General features: G+C 37.0%; 1 protein-coding gene across 2 annotated transcripts; it reads left to right on the top strand.

The window, feature by feature from the left end:
- Positions 1-354: 354 nt before the first annotated feature.
- LOC110111500 (WRKY transcription factor SUSIBA2) lies at positions 355-19,197 on the top strand. Of its 2 annotated transcripts, none has more exons than XM_020843408.2 (5): positions 355-514; positions 2,058-2,614; positions 16,634-17,382; positions 17,484-17,642; positions 18,637-19,197. In XM_020843408.2, the coding sequence occupies exons 2-5, from the start codon at positions 2,264-2,266 to the stop codon at positions 19,112-19,114; spliced, it is 1,737 nt and encodes a 578-aa protein (XP_020699067.1). In that variant the 5' UTR covers positions 355-514; positions 2,058-2,263; the 3' UTR covers positions 19,115-19,197. The 2 variants fall into 2 exon arrangements, with proteins under 2 accessions (XP_020699067.1, XP_020699068.1); XM_020843409.2 differs by having other exon boundaries at positions 16,637-17,382.
- Positions 19,198-22,604: the final 3,407 nt, after the last annotated feature.

A 22,604-nucleotide genomic window follows, 5' to 3' on the forward strand; every position in this document is an offset into this window, starting at 1 on the left:
TAACTAGCGGAAATTATGATATATATATATATATATGAAAAAAATTTTATCAAAATTTGATCAATATTAAATTTAAAATCTATAAATTAATTTTTAAGAGCAAGAGTTAAAAAATTATTAATAAGTGTTAGTTGATCATCCCGACTAAAATTATCTATTTAAAATGAAGAGTTATAGCTCTACTTTCACTGTACTTTCAATTAAAAAAAATTGTTTGAGAATATCTATTAAATTTGATCAGATGGATTTTAAACTTTTTTAATTTATTTCAAGATAAGTGTAATAAGAAATTAATTAAGTGCCTATATAATATATTCATTTTAAAATAAATTAAAATAAAATTAAATCAAAACATGCAGATTGGGATTAAGGTGGGAGAGGAGTAACGTCTTCTCCTGCTATTTCTCCCTCTGTAACAAACCGTCGCATCTCTATAAATAGACAAGCCATGCAGGTTAAATTATTTCGGCTCCGCACGGCCTCTATCGAGTATCTCTTCCAGTCTTCAGTTTCAGTATGTCTCATCTTCATCCCCAAATCTCGATTAGGGTTTAGCTTCTTCCTTCGTTTATTTTTTTGGTTCTCTACTCGTTTAGTTATCTGATGATTTGTTTTCTTCTACTCGTTGGTTTCTCTGATGGTTTGCAATATTTAAACAAATCAGTTCTCTCCGCTGCTCTCAGGCATTGCAATTTTAACTCTCGTTACTCATCAACCATTTGTTAATTACGTGCTTGCATTTTGTTCTGAAAATTATTTAGTTGAGGTTCAATAAATTATTTGCTATTTGTTTCGGTATTTAAGATAATTTATGAGAGGAGAGAACTTTAAATTCGTTTTAGAGAAGATAGATGATGAGATTAATAAATGTTGAATTTAATTATTAATGAAATTGAAATGAGATTTATTAAAATGATAGGATTTGAAATCTTAGAAATTTTATTTTGATAGAAGTTATAGATTAAATTTTATTTTAATTCTGCCTAAAATAGGATTCCAAACCTCCCTTAAGGGGGATAAGAACATTCAATAGAGGTGCCTTACCCTTTTCTCGATTATTTGATAGATTCATTTGTATGCAGCACATCAGAGGATGACCTCTGAGGGTTTTTTTTTTTTTTGAAATATTGAGGAGATGGCGTCTAAGTACAAATAATAGAATATAGAACATAAAATTTACAAATTTATTGAAAATAAATATTGATGGTCATGAGCGATCAAAATATTATTTTACTATGAACTATTAAATAAAAAAGTGAAAATAAATCATCAAAAAAGATTAAGAATATTTTAAAAATCATCAATTTGTGCTCTCATTAATGAAAATATCTGGCTCTGCCCCTTTTAGACATAGACAAAAAATTATAAATAAGTTAATTGCCATCCATCAGCAACACAAATTTGTGAAGTCTGAAGATGTATCAGGAGAAATATGGAAAAGTATATGAGCTGCACATGAAATCGGAAACAACAATTTAATACATCATTTTTATGAGCCCAATTATATCCATAAAAAAGTTTGAAAAACAGAGTAGCCAAAAGACAATAGTTCCATATAATTCTAGCAGAAATCATTCTATTTGTGAAATTAACTAGCATAGATTATTTATTTAGTTCTAGAGTGCAAAAATATATATTTGTTGTGCAGGTGTAATCCAAATATTTATTAATTAATTTTACCGTAATATATAACTTGATGCTCTAATTTAACATATTCACAGCCAAAATACAACAAACCTTCACAGGTACGTTATTCATTGACAGATGCACACAGTATTTTCGGGGGAAAAAATTATGTTAGAATTTTCTGACGTGCTTTGCATTAGGATGAACTTTAAAGCTCTTAGATTTGTGTCACTTCAATGGTGAAAATTTGGTTTTATATTTGGTTTCTTATGTTGTCTTTATTTTTAGTTGTTTGAGCGCCTCAGTGGAAAGTTGGGGTTTTATTTATATTTTCAAAAGACCCTTTTTCTTATGACTGGCCTTTTGCATCCCTTTTCATTTCATCGCTGAACACTGTTATTGATGCTGGAGTTTGTTACATGTTATTGTAGGTTGAAAATTATTATTGTTCGTTTCTCAAGAGAATTTTTTGATAGAGGCAAGAGTAGTACTTGACATGGATGGAAATATGGCCATTTTTTATGATTGGGCGGCTTTCAATCCTAGCCCAATAACCTATGAGTTTTTCAACTAGGATTTTGTTCCAAGGCCAATTCTTGATTTCGGAGAAGATGATAGTCAGAGTTCTTCTATCACAATGGACTTTGAGAAGAAGAAACCACCTATTAGCTTCGAAGAGGGGGGAAAGAAAATGGGTTTGGACTGCACGAGTGATGATTCTTCAGAATTAATAGGATTTAATGTTCAGAAATCATGCTTGAAAGGGGTTCATAATGAGAAAATGGCAGAAATGGCTCGTTTAAACATGTTAAAAGCTTTTGTGAGTCAAAGTGATCAAGAGAATATCATGTTTGAGATTAATTCTAGTCAAAACGAGTCAAAGAATCTTATATCATCATTGCCAGAGGAATCTTCTTCATATATGTTGCTTTCGCCAGGCGTTAATCTTTCATCAATGGAGTATCTAGATAATTTTTCAGTTTCTCTGGTAAGAATGTTGCTTTTATTTTTCGTAGCATTTTCCTGTGATATAATGAATTCGCTACTATCATAAAGCCTCTTTGGCGATTGCTTGGATGGGTTTTTGAACATGAATACATTTTTTTCATACGATTATGCTGTTGTTTTTTGCAACCTATAATTCAAATGTTGAGAAACATAAACACTGTTCTTTTTTTTTTTTCCTAATATATGATCAAGTTTCCTATTAACAACATACGAGGGGGTTTTCCTTGTTTAAATCTGGTGCCCCTTTCATCATAAGTGATGTAATAAAATCTTGGTTAATTTTCTACAGAAGTTTTTTTTTTTGTTTTAAGAGCTGGATTGTTTATGGATAGAGTAGTTTATCTATTTATTACTGGAGCTCATTAGCATCCTTCTTATTACTCTTTTGTTTGCATTTGGAGTGATTTAGGTGGACTCAATCAAGCCATGCAACAGAAAATTGAATGTGTTATATCATCATGGTTTTGCAAGATATGTTTCTTGCTTTCTCTTTTCCCCTCTTAACAATTCCTTCATTATTAATTAATTTTTAAGAGATACACTTTATCGAACAACAAAACCACCGTTACATAATGAAACATACACGCAAAGTTACAAACACAAGCTCTTTGCACCACCTGGCCCGGCCCCTTAACATTACTATGAGTCTAATTAAGTGTGCGTTATTTACTCATTTAGAATTCAAAATTTAAAATTTATTGTTAATTTTACCCTCCCAGTATGCTTTATCTATACTACAATTCAAACTCTGCTTGATATTTCACTCAAATAAGATCCCAATTCTTTGATTTTAAATAATAAAATCTAAACCCTACATTTAAAAATACCATTCAAAGCACCTATTTTCTGTTGTTTCTCCTTCCATCCGATTACTTGGTTTGGTTTATTACAGTATAAATCTTATTGATCTCATAAACTGAAAAGAGAGATAAAATAAGTTGGATTTGGAGGAAGAAGGGGTATATTAGCCTTAGAATGATAAGATTGGATTTTTTTACCCCCCGCCCCTTATAATTTCATTTTTAATTATGAACTTTATTATTGCTTCTAGGATTGTAAATTATTCGTTGTATTATTTTTCATTTTTCTTGGCATTAAACTTATACGTCACTAAAAATCGCTTTGATCAAGCACAAATCTCGTTGCAAATATGAATAAAAAACTTCTAAAATTAAATTCATGACCATGCAAACTCCGGATTTAGCAAGCTTATAGACAAATTGAACATCTCATTGAAACGGACCCAATGATAACAAATTCCGTCTAATCTGAGCCCAAATGAGCCTAAATCAAATGAGCAAAATATTTTTGGAAGCTTCAGATCATTAATTTGATGACCAAATGATATTAGAATATGATATGCTCATAATTGAATTTAGTGGCTCAACGAGACGAATCCAACGAACCCAAGATCATTGAATTTTGACATTATTAAGACATAAATGTTTAAAGAACATTTCAATATCAGAGAATTGATATCACCCGTCCGATAGAACACTACAAATTTATCTTGTATATTCTTCATATTTACTAAGCATGTCACTCCCAAAAAATTATAAATAGATCCTCATTCCTTAGATGAAGAGGGAGGAGGAGGAAGAGAAGAGCTCTGAGACTTAAAGAATCGTGGAGCGCTACCCCAACATCATTGCCGACAAATCCGCATCACTATGTCGTCACCGTTGAATCTTTGCTCGACCATCGCTGTTGGACCTCCATTTAGCTTCCACTATCGGGCCTTTCTCTTACCATCGCTGCCTATTGACTACGGTGCCTTCGACCACCATCATTTGACTACAATCCTTCTAACATCCGTTACTAACCAACTATGATCTTTCCAACCACTGTCGCTCATGACTATGGTCCCTCCGATCACCGTCGCCCGACTACAGTCATTCAGACCATTGTCGTCCAACTACGATCCTTCGAACCATCGTCTCCCACAGACTACGATCCTTTCGACCTCCATCTCCACCCTACTATAGTCCCTTCGGCCACCATTGCCCCACTACAGTCCTTCTGACCATTGTCATTTGACTATGATCCTTCTGATCATTGTCGTGCAACTACGATCCTTCCGACCTCCGCCATTCGCCAACTATGGTCCCTTCAACATCAATCGCCCAAATATAGTCCTACCAATTCGATGAACATGCCAACACTCTCTTGTGGACAACTTTTATGACATTGGATTTTTCCGGCCATGTAAAGTGCTTTGTATGGTGTATATGTGTTATATTGAGATTGCTTAACCCCACCCCTTACGGCTTTACATGGGGCGGAACCTTATTCCTCCTCTGGTATATAATAATCGGTCTAAATTGGACCGTCCAAAGATTGGTCCATCAATACTCTCTCACCCCCAAGAGAGCCACCTTGTCCTCAAGGTGGAAAGACGAAAATTGATACTTCACTCTCTCATATAGCTCCTAGGTGGCATCATAGTCAAGTAGGTTCATACCCATTTCAGCTCCAGTGGTTCTAGCATTACCCCATATTCACTGCCAATGTCTCTGATAATTCTAAACTAGCTGTATGATCCCCAATAACTTTTCTCATCTATGATACATGGAAAACCGAGTGTATAGTAGCGGTCGTGGGTAACTTCAGCCGATAAACCACAACTCCAATCCTCTCTACTATCTTGCAAGGGCCAAAATATCTCAGGGCCAGCTTTTCATTCCTCCTATGAGATACCATCCTCTATCTATAGCGGCGTAGTTTTAAGTATACCCTATCTCCTATCTCAAACTAGATATCCTTCCTATGATCATCCGTTTGCTTCTTCATAATCTGTTGAGCCCTCAACAAGTTCCTTTTCAACATGTCTAACACCCTATTCCTTATCCTAAATATTGTTCTACTGAGGAAACCGCCGTGCTCCTCTACACAAAGTGTGCTAAGTGAGGTGGTTCTCTTCCGTACAACCCTTTAAAAGGGGTCATTTGAGTTGATGAATGATAAGAGGTGTTGTACCAATTTTTCCCATGCCAGTCACTTAGCCCACAACCTAGGTGTCTCAAAAGCAAAACATCATAGGTACATCTCCAAGCTCCTGTTCACCGCTTCTATTTTCCTATCTATCCAAGGGTGATAGGCGGTGTTCCTCTTCAGCACTATTCCTTCCAATCTGAATAACTCCATTCAAAAATTATTGATGAACACCTTATCCCTATCGGACACTATAAACTCTAATATTCCATATAATATGACCACCTCTTTGATGAATGCCACTGCTACCTCACTGTCGTGTAAGGGTGTTGTAGGGGAATCAAATGGGCATACTTGCTCAATCTGTCAACCACCACTAAAATCACTATAAACCCCTCAGATCGGGGTAGCCCATCTATAAAGCCCATGGTAACCTCCTCCCACACCCTGTCTGGAAGAGCTAGGGGTTGAAGTAGACCCCCATGAGCCATGGCCATATACTTGTTCTGTTGGCATGCCTCACATCTTACCACCATATATTCCACATCCTTGCGCATGCTCTTCCAATATAGCTCAGCTGCTAATCTCCTGTAGGTCTTCTGCACACCAGAATGACCCCCCCCCCCCTCCTCTAGAGAATAGTCGGGGTGATTTTTCCCATCCTTAAGTAGATCTACTCTAATCCATCCCAACTCCTTATCCTGCACACTCTCCTCTTCAATAGCCTCCCAATCCAGCATTAGTGGTATCAAAATAACTAACTCTTGAAGCTACCTCATGCATCTAGACAAGGCATCAACATCCTTGTTCTCTAATTCGGGCCTATAATGGATCTCATAGTCGTAGCCTAACAATTTTAACAATCACCTTTGATGCTCCTCGGTCACCATCCTTTGCTTTAACAAGTACTTCAAGCTCCTTTAATCCGTCCTGATAATTAAATGTCAGCCCAATAAGTAAGGTATCCACTTCTGAATAGCTAGCACAATAGTGATCAGGTCCCTCTCGTAGGCTTACTTTAGCCTAGCTCTAGCTGTCAACACCTAGCTGAAGTAGGTAATAGGATGTGATTCTGCATGAGCACTGCCCCTAAGTCATATCTCGATGCATCGGTCTCTACCGTAAAACCTGACAGAAATTCGGTAGGGCCAAGCCCGGTATTGTGGTCATGACCTTCTTCAATTGCTTAAAGGCCTAGGTAGTAGCCTCTCCTCACAAGAAGCTGTCATTCTTAAACTGCTCTGTCAATAGCCAGGCTATGGTGTTGTATCCGCTCACGAATCTCCTGTTATACCCAGCAACCCTAGGAAGCCCTTTAACTCTCTCAGAATCCTAGGTAGTGGCCATTTATGCTTGGACTCAATCTTAGCTTGATCCGCCGCCACTCCCTCTTAAGATACCACATACCCGGAGTATTCCACACACTTGCTTGTGCAAAATAGCCCTTCTTCAGATTGGCTCTGAACTGATGTTCATGTAACACTTCGAAGGCCACCTTCAAGTGCGCCAAATGCTCCTCCATAAACTTATTATACATCAATAAGTCGCCAAAGTAAATCAATCCAAACCTCTGGAGATATGGTTGAAAAAACCTATTCATGAGGGACTGAAAGGTAGCAGGGGCGTTGGTGAGGTCGAATGGCAGCACTAAGAACTCATAGTATCCCTCATGTGTTCTAAATGCAGTCTTCGGGACATTCTCTTCTCTCATCCAAATTTGATGGTACCCCAACTTTAGGTCCAACTTTGAGAACACCACTTCTCTATATATCTCATCCAGCAGCTCATCTATCACCAGGATGAGAAACTTGTATGGCATAGTCTCCTTATTCAGAGCCCGATAGTTCACGCAGAATCTTAGGCTCCCATTCTTCTTCTTGACCAATAAGATTGTGCTAAACAAAGGGATCACATTCGGTCGGATGATTTCTGCCTCCACCATCTTTTAGATAAGCTTTTCGATCTCATGCTTCTGAATCTGAGGGTAGCGATATGGTCTGACACTGATTGGTGACACTCCCTCTCTCAAGGTAATGGCATTCTCTTTCTCCCTCGACAGTGACAATCCTTGGAGTAGCTGAAAAATCTCACTGAATTGTTGTATAAGCGACTGCACTAAAAAATGAATGCCTTCCTCTTCCTCCAATCTGCCCCCCTATAAGCTCTTCAAATCCACAAAAAATTTACCTCCCACATCTTGTAAGGTCCTCACCATGGCTTTAAGCGACACTATAGCTTTGGATAACCCAACATTACCCCTGATCATCATTCTCCTTCCCTCTACTACCAGTTTCATTGTCAATGCCCTCAATGGACCCTGATATGTCCCAAGGTCTGCAGCCACTTTATCCCCAAGATGACATAAGTGCTCGCTAACTCTAATAGGAGAAAATTCTCCCTCACCTGAACCCTATGTATTGACAGCACAACTGCCCTACAAACTCCTATACCCATCTCCACCTTCCCAATGCCCATCATCACCCCATAGCTCACGATGTCCACCAATTTCACTCTCAATTGGTCAACGATCTAATTGGTAATAAAGTTGTGGATATTCTACTGTCGATTAGCACCACCACCTCTCTGTCTGGTATTTCTCCCTTCACTTTCATGGTGTGATTACCACTAAGTTTAAGGAGACTTTGGATATGTCAAGATGCAACTCTTCCTCATTCTCTAATACTGCCTCACTCTCACCTCTCTCCTCAGCTACCTCTTCATTATAGACAGTGAGAACCTGAAGAGTTCAATCCTTACACCTGTGCTCCGACATGTACCTCTCATCACATCTAAAGCACAATCCCTTTGCCCATTTCTCCTGCAGCTCTCTCTCAATGAGCTTCTTGAAGTTTCCACCGAATCCCCCTGCTACACAATTCTCCTTTGAGTCCTCACTAAGGTTTCCTGGTGCTAGTCCCTTGGGAGCTATGAAAGTGAGATTTATCCTGTATGTGCTTCCTAAACTGCTGCCTCTGCCCCCCCCTCTCCAAGTCTTTTGGTCCTCCACTAACTACGCTATCTTTATAGCCTCTCCCAAGTCATGCGGCCTCATCACTCTAACAGCCGCTTGGATCTCAGGCTTGAGGCCCTTCATGAAGTTCTCCTCCAATATAGTTTCATAAAGCCAGTCCACTCGGCTAGCTAGGTACTCAAACGTGTCAAGGTACTCCACCACAAAGCCCTCTTACGTCAGAGCAAAGAATTTCAAATAGAAGTCTCCTCCCCTGCTAGTTCGAAAATGTTCCAGCAAGTTGTCCTTGAACTCTCTCTATCTCTGAATGGACCTCCTTATGTCTCTCCACTGGTATCAGGCAAATGCCTTTCCCTCCTAACACAGGCCAACTGCTGTTAATCTCTCCTCCATCGTCAATTCGTTGTCAGCAAAATACCTCTCTACCTTGTAAATCCACCCATGTGTGTCATCGCCCTCAAAGATAGGCATCTTCAGCTTCCTTATCCTCGGATCACCTCCATTTCCCCTGAATCTTCGATAGCCTCCCATTACTCAAAAAGGAGGTGCTCCCTAAGTGTCATGATCCTCCCTTCTGTGCTTGTACCCAAACACTTCTTCAAAATCTCCCTCCTTTCAAAATTAGCACCCCTTCACTCATACCCAATACTCATCTCCTCCCTAGAAATAGGCTGTAGAGGAGGCATCCTATCCTCTCCTCCCTCCAAAATATCCACCTCTTCATTTTTTCCTCCCCTAATCGGATGAGGGTTTCCTCCACTTCCATGGTCGTGGATGGCTTCCCTCGTCTCTAATGTCGTCATTTGGGTTTGTCTTCAAGCAACTTCTTCAGCATTTCTTCCACTACGATGAACTTTCTATCCATCTTTTCATGGACAGATGCAAATTGGTTTTCAAAATCGGAAATCTTTTCCACAAAATCTAATCTCAATTGGCCGATTTCCCCTTCCAACACTTCCACTTTCTTTCTGGCCATTTGTACTCTAGATCAAAGCGCTCTAATACCAATTTGATAGGAAATGCTTGTAGGAAATAAGAGTTACCCTTGCTTAAATTTAATTTCAGCACTTTGCAAAATAGAGATTGAGAAGAATTTGGAATAAAAACTAGAATTGGCCTTTTTAATTGATAATAATTGAAGAAAAGCAACAAGATACAATGAATCTTCTATTGGAGAGTGTGGGCTCCGAAAATTCGGCCTCGGCCTCCGCTCGCTTTTCCTTATTCGGCGAGGGAGTTTTAACGAACCTACTTAAGAACAAAAGAATCCAATTTCAGCAAAAATCATAGATGACAATCTAACCCTAGCCTACAAAAATACTTAAGCATACAATTAATTGAGTAAACTACCCAAACAACCTTTCTAATTTGAATTTCCCTCCTAATTCCTTTTTTAATTTCCCATTAATTCTCCCTTAATTGATTGCTGGACCCCATTTCCAAAGGAAGCAGCTTTACTGGGGCAAAACCATGTTCCGCCTCTGGTATACAATAGCCGATCCTGGCTGAACCGGCCCTTCAATATACTTTATCAGTATATAGTACAACTAAAGATATGGCTTGTAACTTTATCAAACAATATCTTTATTTGTATTTATAAATTTGTATCAATATCATTGAGTGATCTAGTCTACTAATTATATAATTTAAAATAATTTTTAATCTTAATAGTATTCACTTTATTTTTTATGTTTTTTTAAGAAAAAAAATACTATTTCATAAATATGACTAGAATGCATTTACTTAATTTAAATCTTTCATCTTCTTTTTCACTTTCTATTTATATTTTTATATGAAATTAATGTATTTTTTTTAGCAAGAAATTTTGATTCGTCCAGCAGAATGTAATAGGCCATAATATTTTATCAAAATATAATTTAGAGATATTTTTAACAACTTTTACTGTTGCATAGTTATTTTAGATTTTTCTTTGAAGCATAAGAGGCTAACAAGTAATATTTCAAAGCATTTTCTAATTAAATCATCATAAATAAATTATTATGCATGTTTTTTATTTATTTCCTATACATATATACTAACTAGCAAATTATTATGCGATAACTATGGTTCCTACTAAACCAATCTGTTTACATAAACAAAATCCTAGTTTCCATTTCTTTATGGCCATGTAAAATATAAATTTATATTGTTGATGCTTCATTTGCTAAACTTTTTTTTTTTTTTTTAACTTCTTTGGCTTTCTAAGACTTGGCATATCATATTTTTTATTTGTGGAATTAGGGCCAACGTGTTTCATTGTAAATTTTTGAAGGTATTTGTATCTCAATGCCTAAAATCAATGGTACTAATATTTGTATCTCCATGGATTGTTGATTTGGAATTATTTCCAAATACAAATAAGCTTTATTTTGGAAAGCTTTAATGGCTCATTATTTATTTGATTAGGGAGTTGATTATTTCTCTAATTAAATTGATTTGATTGAATATTTAATTGGAGATTTGATTGATGCATTAATTAGGGGATATAATTATTCCATTAATTAGGAGATTTGATTTAGTATTGATTAGAAAATCATTAATTAGGATATCTAATTATGGCGTGATTAGATTTCTTATTGATTAGGCTTTCTTTATAGTGTTTGTTTCAAATCTTTAAATAAGGCTTGAGAGCTGTTGTAATGTATGCATGAGATAAAAGGGAGAGCTTGAGAGCCTATTGTAATCCCTATTGTTCTCCAATACAGTGAAATCATCATCCCCTCCCTATAGATGTATGCATCTTCGACGAATCACGTAAATCGCCGTATTTATTGTGTGATTTCTGATTTGTGTTATTTCCACTGTGTATTGCATAACAATTGGTATTAGAGCTAGATTTTGACGATTTTATGGCGACGGTGTGAAGAATGGAAGAAATTTCTATTCGTATGGTTCGTCCAGGAGAAGGAAGAGAGACATATTGGTGTAAATCAGACTACGTGAGACGATTGCAATTTGGTGGAGGCTATGAGATTTGGTGGAGCCATGGATACATCCACCTCGACGGTTGAGAAGACGTTGATTCATCAGGCGGTTACTCATCCCGTCAAAATTGATGTTATGAAATTTGACGGCAAAGGCAACTTTGGCATGTGGCGATGTGAGGTGATGGATGCGCTAAGCTCTTTGAATATGGAGGAAGTTCTGGAGAGCAATGAATGTCTCGAGGAGATTTCAGAGAGAGATTGACTCAAGATGATCTGGAGTGCTTATGGCTTGATCAAAAACCGTCTATCTCGGGAGATCAAGTATGCGGTGATGATGGAGACTTCCATAGTGAAGTTGTGGAAATGTTGGAGAATAAGTATCTGACGAAGAGCGTGAAGAATCGTCTCTTTGTAAAACAACGACTCTACAAGTTTCAGATGGGATATGAGATTGCTATTGATGAGTATTTAAATGACTTCACAAAATAGTTAGCAGATTATTTAAATTTGGATGAAGATGTTAAAGACGAAGACAAGATACTCATTTTGTTGAATTTGCTCCTAGATGAGTATAAAAATTTCATGATGATACTCATTCATGGGAAGGAGGTCTTGAACTATGATGAGATCGCCACTACATTGTTGAATTATGAGTTCCGACGTTGGAACAAAGACTCTGCAAAGATGGATTCAGCTAAGGCTCTCACACTCCAACAAGGAATATCTGATAAGAAGAAAAAGGACGGCAACAAACAGGATAAGTCTCATGGGTGCAGGCTTGAAAAGAATCAGTGCGCTTTTTGTTTGGAAACTATTCATTAGAAGAAAGATTGTCAGAAGTTGAAGGAGAAGGCAAAGATTTTTTCACAGAGGCTAACCTTAACATGGAAGAGCATGACGAAGATTCAGATGTATCACTAACTGCAATTTCTCAGAGCTTCTATTCAGATGGTTCATGATGTATTCTGGATACAGGTGCTACTTATCACATTTGTCCCATTAGAGAGTAGTTCAATACCTACAGAGAGCTTGAGAGCGGTGTTATGAGCATTAGAAATGATCAAGCCTGTCGTACTGTTGGTGTAGGAGCATCTTCATCAAAATGTATGATAATATTGAGAGAGAGATGACTAATGTGAGATATGTTCCATATATCAGGAAGAACTTGTTGTCTGTTGGGCTTTAAGAACCAAAGGCTATAGGGTAGTTAATGAGACAGGAGTTTTGAAGATATATTATAGAGCACTGTTTTTTCTAAATAGAGTTCGTCACCATAACCTTCACTATCTTCATAAAAAAATAGTGATTCAAATAGTTACTATTGCTGATGATTCTTCTGATACCACTAAATTGTGCCATATACGGCTAGCTCATACTAGAGAGGCTTCTCTTATGGTTTTGATCGAGCAAGGATTAATCAAAGAAGGAAGCAACTACAAGCTTAATTTCTATGAACATTGTGTGTTCGGTAAGAAGATGTGTATCGTTTGGTACTGCCATCTACAATACAAAGTATATCTTTGAGTATATTCACACAGATGTTTGGGGCCCGATGAAGTTGCATAATTCGGTGGGCAGCGATACTTTCTCTTTTATTGATGATTACTCCATATATATTTGGGTGTACAACATGAGGCGCAAGAGTACTGGAGATTTTCACAACTTGGAAGAAGTGTCTTGAGACTCAGATTGACAAGAAGATTAGTGTATTAGATCAGACAATGGGGGCGAATACACTTCAAATGCATTCTTGCAGGAGTGCTTGAGATGTGGGATTGAGTTACACTTCATTGTTAGAGAGGCACCGCAGTAGAATGGGGTGACAGAGAGGATGAACCAAACCTTGTGGAGAAATTTCAGTGTATGTTATCCAATGTTGGGTTGGATAGAGTCTATTGGGCTGAGATAATAGATTATGTCTGTCACTTGATTGACTGTTTGCCTTCTACAGCTATTGGAAAAAAAAACCCCAATGGAAATTTGGTCAAGGCATCCTGCTTGAGATTATTTATGTGTCCATCTTACTATCATATTCAGAATGATAAATTGGAATCGCAAGCAAAGAATGTGATCTTTATTGGCTTCAAGCATGGAGTCAAGGGCTTTAAACTATATGATTTGGTAGAGAAGAAGATTAATTAACACAGATGTTACTTTCGATGAGCCGAGCATGTTGAAGCCTTATGAATCGAAGCAGGTGGAGAGTTCTATTAGGATTACAGATGCACCCAGAAGTTAGAGTTTGATGCAACTCCATTCACTCCATAGAGGCATATCATTTCTATCCAGATACCTGATTCAGCTGTAGATCAAGAGATAAATGGTGTTGAGGATGAGATTTCTGCTCAGAAATCTATTGCAAAGAACAGTTCCAGGAGCCAAAATGTTCCAAAATTAGCTTGGTTGAGGGATCACATTGGTTTTGCACTTTCAGCCACGGAGGCTATGAATCATAATGGTGGAACTCGTGATTCAGCAATGCAGTGGCAATCTCACCATAGTTCAAGACCTCTTTCCCATGAATGAGTATCATAGTGAAAATTTTGTACTCATCAAGGAGCAAATTCAACATAATGAATGTCTTGTCTTCATCTCTAACATCTTCATCCAAATTTAAAAGATATGCTAACAGTTTTGTGAAGTCATTTAAATGCTCATCAATAGTAATCCCATGTCCCATCTGAAACTTGTAGAGCCGTTGTTTTATATAGAGATGATTCTTCACGCTCTTCGTCAGATACTTATTCTCCAACATTTCCACAACTTGACTCCAGAAGTCTCCATCATCACCCCATACTTGATCTCCTGAGATAGACTGTTTCTGATCAAGCCACAAGCACTCCAGTTCATCTTGAGCCAATCCCTCTTTGAAATCTCCTCGAGACATGCATTGCTTTCCAAAACTTCCTCCAGATTCAAAGAGTATAGTGCATCCATCACCTCACATCGCCATGGAGGCTATAAAGAAAGCCTAATCTTCATCAACTACGAAGGCTATAAGAAAGCGGTGGGCAGTCTTGATGGTGATCTTTTGAAGAAGGCTATGGATTAAGAGATGGAGTCTCTTCAGAATGATGCTACTTGGAGATTGGTGAAGTTCCTCCAGGAAGAAAATCTATGGGGTGCAAATGGATGCTTGCAAAGAAGGAAGGATCTCATTGGGCTAATGTGCAGTATAAGGCTAGGTTGGTGGCAAAAGGCTCTACTAAATGTGAAGTGATTGCTTATGATGAGTTATTCTCTCCAGTGGTTAGGAATTCCTCGACCAATGGTTACTTGGCATTTGTAACACAAAATGATATAATTTTGGAGCAGCTCGATCCATATAGTACATAAGCAGTTGGCATTGTGAGCAGGTTCATATATGATACAAAGAGTCGTTGGCAAGTTGTGAAGATTATCCTAAGGTATCTGAATGGTATAATTGATGCAGGCTTAAAGATGCATTCACCATGACAATGGTGCAGAACTCATAACTGACTTTCCACTTGTTTGGAAGAACTATGCTTAGCTTGATCCATTGGGGAGGAGGGGGGGGGGGGGTACGTAGGCAACCATCTGGGTGCAGTCATTCTGATATTGGAGCCTGATTTGTCATCTTCCACCTTCTAAAGTGAAAGATGAGGTGGAGATTGTTGATTTGAAATTATTTCCAAATACAAATAAGCTTTATTTTGGAAAGTTTTAATGGCTCATTTTTTATTTGATTAGGGAGTTGATTATTTCCCTAGTTAAATTGATTTGATTAAAAATTTGACTAGAGATTTGATTGATGCATTAATTAGGGGATCTAATTATTGTATTAATTAGGAGATTTGTTTTATGTATTATGGCATGATTAGATCTCATATTGATTAGGCTTTCCTTATTGTGTTTGTTTCAAATCTTTAAATAGAGCTTGAAGGCTATTGTAATGTATGCATGAGATAAAAGAGAGAGCATGAGAGCCTATTGTAATCCCTATTGTTCTCCAATATAGTTAAATCATCATCCCCTCACTGTGGACGTAGGCATCTTCGTCGAATCACGTAAATCGTCATATTCTTTGTGTTGTTTGTTGTGTGATTTTTTATATGTGTTATTTCTGCTGTGTATTTTAGGGTAACATGGATAACACCTGCACCTCCATGGTTTTCCACTCAAGGGAAATGCACTTCTACGACTTATCCACCTCTATTAGAGCATCATTTGATTTTCTTTCATACAAACATCACAACACAATAAAGCAGCAACCAAACAAAGCTGGAAATCTGAGTGATATCACAAATCTGGAGTACATATGTTTTAGATTGTTAGAATGTGGTGATACTTAATCAAATTCCTAGGTATTGAATATATTCATGAAATACTATTGGCCATTATTCCTGATGAATGGAGAACTCAAGACAAACATGATTGCATGATAACTGCTGCTGGCTATGCAACTTGCCTGCTTATCCCATGGTCAGTATTGTTATAGTTATTTTAGTTACAACATTGTCATATCAATATTAGCATATTTGATTTGAATTCCTCAGAAGAATCCTATAGTATTTATTATTGTTATATATTCTCATTATTGAGGATATTCTTCTTTATTTATTTTCTTTATTGCTCTCTTATCTTGTATTTATATAGGCATGTTCATCAGTTCATGCTAGCACCATAATTCAATCAAGTGTAGCATTTTATGATTATCCTAAGTATGTTTTTGGTAGGCAAACTCTCAATTATTTTTTGGATCCACACTATCAGATTGTAGAGGAGGAAGGGTGGTTATTCGAGTTATTAGAGTTTTTATGTTGCCATTTCAATTTTATCATGAGACTTGTATTTATAGTTCGAATATATAATATTTATTATTGTAATATATCATCATTTTAATGTTATCCTACTGTATTGTGTTTTCTTTATTACTTTTTTTTGCCTTTATGTAGATATGTTTGTTCTAGCATTATAATTCAATCAAATAAAGATAGTCTTTTATGATTTTCAACAAATATAAACCAATAAATTTTCTTACTGGATGAATATCAAATTACTTTTTAATGAATTTAGACACTAGCATCTTGTGATTCTATATCTTATTTCGCCTTGAAATATTATTAACATGGAAGTGCATGACTTGTTAGCTAAGTTTTATAAACTTTACCTTCGTTGCACTTTGGTTGTTTCATACATCGATCAAAAGCAGGCCTTACCAGACAATAATGCATCCCTTCAAGAAAATTTCGAGCTTTTGGAGCCGTTTGGAAGAAAAGAGAAAACTCATGATATTGCTGCTAATCAAAAAGCATCCCATTTCTTGGATGTGAATGGAAGTCCCCCACCTCCACCCCCTGATGACCATCAAAATGCAGAAAAAGGCGTCAACGTAGAGTTCTCATCCTTTCCTGAAAGTGACCCAACAAAGGATGGTTATAACTGGCGGAAGTATGGCCAGAAACAGTTGAAGGGCTGTGAGTTTCCTTGTAGTTATCATAAGTGTACCCACCCAAACTGTCCTGTTAGAAAGAAGATTGAACGATCTCTTCAGGGCCATATCACTGAAATAATCTATAAGGGCTCTCACAACCACCCTAAGCCTCCTCCAAATCATCGGTCCAGTTTCTCATCTTCAAAACAACTTCATGGTCCACAATCAGTCAGTGCAGATCATCCTGGTTCGGTGGCCAATTTTAAAGGAAATCCCTCATTGGCAAGTTCTTATGATGGATTTAAAGGACCCAAATGGAGTGATGGTTTCGGAGGTACTTCTTCAGCTTCTTTTACTGAGTTTAATGACCCTTCTAATGTTTTGAAGAGCTCTCAATTAGAATTGGAGTCGATGGAATCCTCATCATGTGTAATATCTATTGACAAGGAAGATAATGAGGCAACTCATAGCAGCTTATCCGCTGATTATAATATTGACCAAGAGGAGATGGAATCGAAAAGAAGGTCGTCTTCCCTTTTAGTCAAAACATAATGAAGATAAAAGTATCATTATATGTATATGATCTGCTGACTGACTAAATCCTGTTGGATCTGCTTAATCTCAGGAAGCAGGAACTCTGCTCTATTGGCAGGAATACTACTTCAAGGGCCATGCGTGATCGTCGGATTGTGGTGCAGATTCCTAGTGATTTAGATATCCCCTATGATGGGTACCGATGGCGTAAGTATGGGCAGAAGGTTGTCAAAGGAAATCCAAATCCAAGGTATGTTTCAGTATTCTTGTTCTTAGGAATTATAGCTTCTTTTAACTCAAAACTCCAACTTTCCTAGAGATTCATGCATTTTACTTGTTTTTTTTTTTTTTTCCTTTTGTAGAAACTAGCATTTGCTACATGTGATGTAGGCACATTTTTACCTGCCCTTGGGAGTTGAGTAGAGTTGTGGCAGAGTTATATGTGTAGCTACGATTGAAAATATTATCATCGGCAACTTCTCAACATTTACAAAAACTAGACTAGATGGATGTTACTTTTCCTTTTTTTTTTTTCATGGCTTTCACCTTTAAATATAATATGCTTTCTATTGCCACTACAACAACAACAACAACAGCAAGCCTTTATCCTACTACATGGGGTCGGCTACATAAATCCTTTTTCTTCATTGTGTCATATTAAAAATCAAATTTTCGTTTAAATCTAATAAAGAAAGATCATTTATAATATTTTCCTAACCAAATCTTTTTAGGTCTACCTCTACCTTTTTTAACATAAGTCAAATATAATACCTCTACTTTCCTAAACCATCTAAGGCGACTCTCTCTAATCTTATCTTCTATTGGAGCTACTCCAACCTTTTCACGTATATGCTCATTTTGTATCCTTATCTCTAAGGGTAAAGCCACTCATCCACCTGAGCATCCTCATCTCTACCACACTTAACTTAGTATACAGCCACTAAAAGACTAAAAATTTAAAATTATTTAGCAAAGCTTTATTTTAAAATGCAGTTCTCCTCTTTTCTTAGGCTTTGAAGATTGTAAGAATAATCTTTTGCTAATGATGTTAATTCTCAGCCACTTTTTAGAAGTTGAACTGCTAAATGCTTCGCAGTTCTTTTGAACATCATCTTCAATGGCTTATTTCTAAAAATGCGAACACTTGGAGAATTATGCTTGCCATGTTCAACCATTATCCATTTAAATCATCTCCTGTTGGAATATTGTAATAATCATTTGACATTTTTGTTTTTGCAATGCAGAAGCTACTATAAATGTACAAACCGTGGATGCTCCGTCCGCAAACATGTGGAGCGAGCTTCAGATGATCTAAATTCAGTAATCTGTACATATGAAGGCAAGCATAACCATGATGTCCCTTCTGCAAGAAATATCAACCTCGCAAGATATTTTCCATCCAGCCTTGCAGAAACCGCAGCAATGCAGCTTCCTGGTCTTTACACAAGGCCAGAATTAGCTCAAGACAGCTTCATGAGTCTTGAAAACTGTGCTCCAATATGTACATATGGCCTTCTTGGTAGAGGAAAGCAACTTGAACCAACAACTAGCTTTTCTTTCGGGTTCGACCAATCAAATTTGGCGAGCCTTTGCCCATCGGGTTCGGACTTAATGAGGCGATTCAAGATGCCATTTTTTCCTCCAATACATCAAAACATGGATCGGCAGGTTAGCAGTGGAAATATTATACCAATGAGAGAACCAAAGAACGAACCGATGTAAGAGTCTGATGTGCCGCCAATTGCCAATACAGATGCAGGTTATCCGCAATAGTGGAGTCGGTTAGTTTTTTTTTTTTGTTTTTGTTTTTTGTTTTTATGACTGTGTGCCTGAGATCATACTCCTCACACACACACACTCATATATATATATATATAGGCTTGATTTGCTAATGACATAATTTCGTCAGCAAGCTTTGTGGCTGTAAGAAGTTTTCTAAGTTATTTTGATTAGCAAATTGGCGTGTTTTGCCAAAGAGATGCTTCTAAGAAAATAAATTTGTTATTAGATTTAAACGAGAATTTGACTTTTAACAAGACATAATGGAGAAAAAGGATTCGTGTAGCCGAACCACATAGTGAGACGAAGGCTTGATGTTGATGTTGTTGTTGTTGTTGTAGATGGTGTGCGTATTTGATGATATGTCTGTGTTTCGTGGGTGATTGTGGGGTGACATTCCGGCGTCAAGTCGTACGATCGTAAATTTAAAGCAAAAATAAGAATAGAAATCACCCAATAGGAGAATCGGCATCACGCCAATACAATGAGACTTGTTCCTTAAAGTAGCTTCTAACACAAACAAAACCTTCCAAAAATATGCATCCAATTAGCAAAAACACAGGAATTGAGATAATTATAATTTTATTTCAACATTCGATGGTCAATAATTTTTATATGCCCAGGCAATAGTGAAGCAGGAAGTTCAATGACAACAATGAGGAGCAGGTAAACAAAAGTGTTTCAAATGTACATGCTATTTCCACTATTTGCATTTATTATTCTGGAAGATAAACATGATTTCTCTTTGAACTTGAACTTCTTTATAATTTCACAATTAGACTGAAATTTAATTGAGCTGCTGAAATCTTTTTTATAGAGCAGAAGATTATTTCAAATATTTATTAATTGAAAGTAGAGCACAATATTAATTATCAATAAATAGGTACAAGATTACTTAGAATTAAGGAGAGCATAATGATATTTAATGTTAAAATGGTAGAAATCAGAACGGAAATTTCTGCTTCAAAAATTGTGAAATTTCTTGAAATCTGTTACGTTATCGCCTTGGGATATGCGCCGATTTAATCACGCGATTTTCTTCGAGCGAAATTATAGTTCCTTTTTGGTGATTCGGATGGTCCGAATAGAACGATGAAGTCTATTTCGCAATCGGACGTCGTTTGGGCAGCGTCGCATGTTATTTTCGGGTTTTGGTTGTCAACTTTGATCGATCTCATCCGATTCAACAGCGAGGGGCTTCCACTTAGGGGAATTCGATATTCTAATCACAACGACGCAATTCGTTCGACGATTGAAGGTTGTTTGATTCTTCAAGTGATGCGTCGCACGTGCCGACCGTCATTTTTGTCGCCTATTTCGCTCCTTTTTGCACGTATTTGATATGTAGGTCAACAATCTTATCTATGTTTCCTAACTGTATGTACCTATAAGCAACGGTGTTCTAAGGCATGAAAAAGAGAAATCTGGCTTAAATAAAATTTCAACTTGTGGATGTGAAGGTTTCTACATCCTTCACGGCTTCAGTCCTAAAAAAAGCATAAGACATGAAGCATTCTGATTTTTATTTGAAAAGCTGTACTGTTCCAGTTGTCTTAGTTAAATGCTGCTAGCAGCTGCTGGTGGTGGAGGAGAGCATTCCTTGGAGCTCCTAACAGATTATCCATGGAACTGGCCTTGTCGAAATATACTGGTTTAAACGAACCAGATATTATCAGGCCTGAGCTACTCCTATCCATTTAATGTTTGATTAAAAGAGATTGATTAAAATTTACCAGTAAAGTTTCTTCCTAATCTCTTATGTAGTGTTGGGAAGCAAACCGAATAATGAAACAAACAAGAAAAAAAAAAGAGTGAAAATGAACACCATAATTTAACGTGGAAAATCATAAATCAGGAAAAAAATCACAGAGCCACGTCACACCATGGAATTCACCGTGAAAAATTGGGAGAACCGTACACATCTCTTCTCTCACACTCATTTCTTGTCTCTCTTCACTTCTCTTCGTTCTACACTGAGAATAGATAAAGTGATACTTTCCAATACATCAAAAGATGCAGCCATTCTAGCGAAACAAGAAAAAAAGGAAGAAAAACTGCGCAGTCTAACTTGCAATGTCGTGGCGCCAAGGCCTGGAGTGCCGCATTGCTCCACTATCTAACTTGCAATGCCGCGGTAAAAAAAAAAACTACGTGGCAAGGCCCTCGAAACCCAGGGGGAGCGCCCCCTGACAAGCTCGACCAACAAAATTAAGATTTGAGTCAACAGTGCAGTCTGATTGACGACACAATCGAATTCCACGTAGAACTAACATGTAGATCTAAAAAACACTTAACATATTTTTAAAGCTCTTTTAATTCAGCTATCTTTTCATGCCAACACAGAAACATTTATCCTCTCTGTACAAGTGATTAATTACAGGAATCTTGTATTAAATTTGTTTGTGATCAGTATCTACTTGTCCACAAGAGGAAGATGCTACATCACCATCACCCTAATGTATATTAATTTACATAATAACTTTGATTAAGAAATCCTAACCATCTCTGAATTACAAAGAAAAAATTTCTATACTGATTTAACTGATTGGCTTTGTGGCCCATGCATGAGCATGAATTGAGGTGGTTGGGGTGTCAAGATCAATTGGCAACAAACTCATTGACTCTTCTAAACTGTTAACTTATTGTAAGATTATTGCATCCATGAATTCTTCTTTGAGTCGTTTTTTTCAAATTGATCATCATCTTTAAAATGACCAACTATATGATTTTACTCTGCCGATTTTAAAACTGCCACGAAAATATTCATAACGGGTTAATAATGGCTCTAAAATAGTAAAATCAGTACTAAGATTTTTGTAGAAAAAAATTGCTGGGAGAAAAGACAGAGAGCGGAGCGTCACAACGCTCTAAATTCAGTGTGTTAGGACTCACATCACAGCGCTTCAAGGCAAACTGAACTAATTTTTTTCTCGTTTTTCTCAAAGGTGGTGTCCCTTGGTCGTATATAGAGGCTTTTCTCTTTTGTTTACTAAGATGAGAACATTGTAATGAGAAGAGAAGCACAGAGAGAGTGAGAGAGAAGATAGATCTGTACTTATTTCTCTCAATTTTCATAGTAGATTTGTTGTTATGATGTGGCTCCGTAGTTTTTTCACAAGTTCAAATTTTTTTCACGTTAAATCCTGACATCCTTTACTTTCCGCTGCATTTCTATTCTTCTTATTTGTTTTATCACGTGATTTACTTCCACATCCCAACAAAAATAACAAACATGCCAAATTTAGGTAAAACTCTCATCATTTATATGTGGTCATGGTCTGTTGGATCATTTGATATCTTATCAAGACATCGACCTATCGTTTGCTCTTTCCACCCCATTCATCTTGTGGGTATCACTGATTGGGATTGGTAAAATACTCAAACTTCGGTGGCAAATTGCTGTATTTCTCTGAGTGATTCTTTAATCTTCGGA

This window comes from Dendrobium catenatum, unplaced genomic scaffold (genome assembly GCF_001605985.2).
Source record: "Dendrobium catenatum unplaced genomic scaffold, ASM160598v2 fragScaff_scaffold_847, whole genome shotgun sequence".
Classification (NCBI taxonomy): domain Eukaryota; kingdom Viridiplantae; phylum Streptophyta; class Magnoliopsida; order Asparagales; family Orchidaceae; genus Dendrobium; species Dendrobium catenatum.

What these genes read in the sequence shown, in the direction of transcription:
- LOC110111500 (XM_020843408.2), top strand. Translation starts at nt 2,264, where the DNA reads ATGGACTTTGAGAAGAAGAAACCACCTATTAGCTTCGAAGAGGGGGGA. An exon ending in GAGATGGAATCGAAAAGAAG is followed by an intron (nt 17,383 to 17,483) that starts GTCGTCTTCCCT and finishes GCTTAATCTCAG; the next exon opens with GAAGCAGGAACTCTGCTCTA. An exon ending in AAAGGAAATCCAAATCCAAG is followed by an intron (nt 17,643 to 18,636) that starts GTATGTTTCAGT and finishes TTTGCAATGCAG; the next exon opens with AAGCTACTATAAATGTACAA.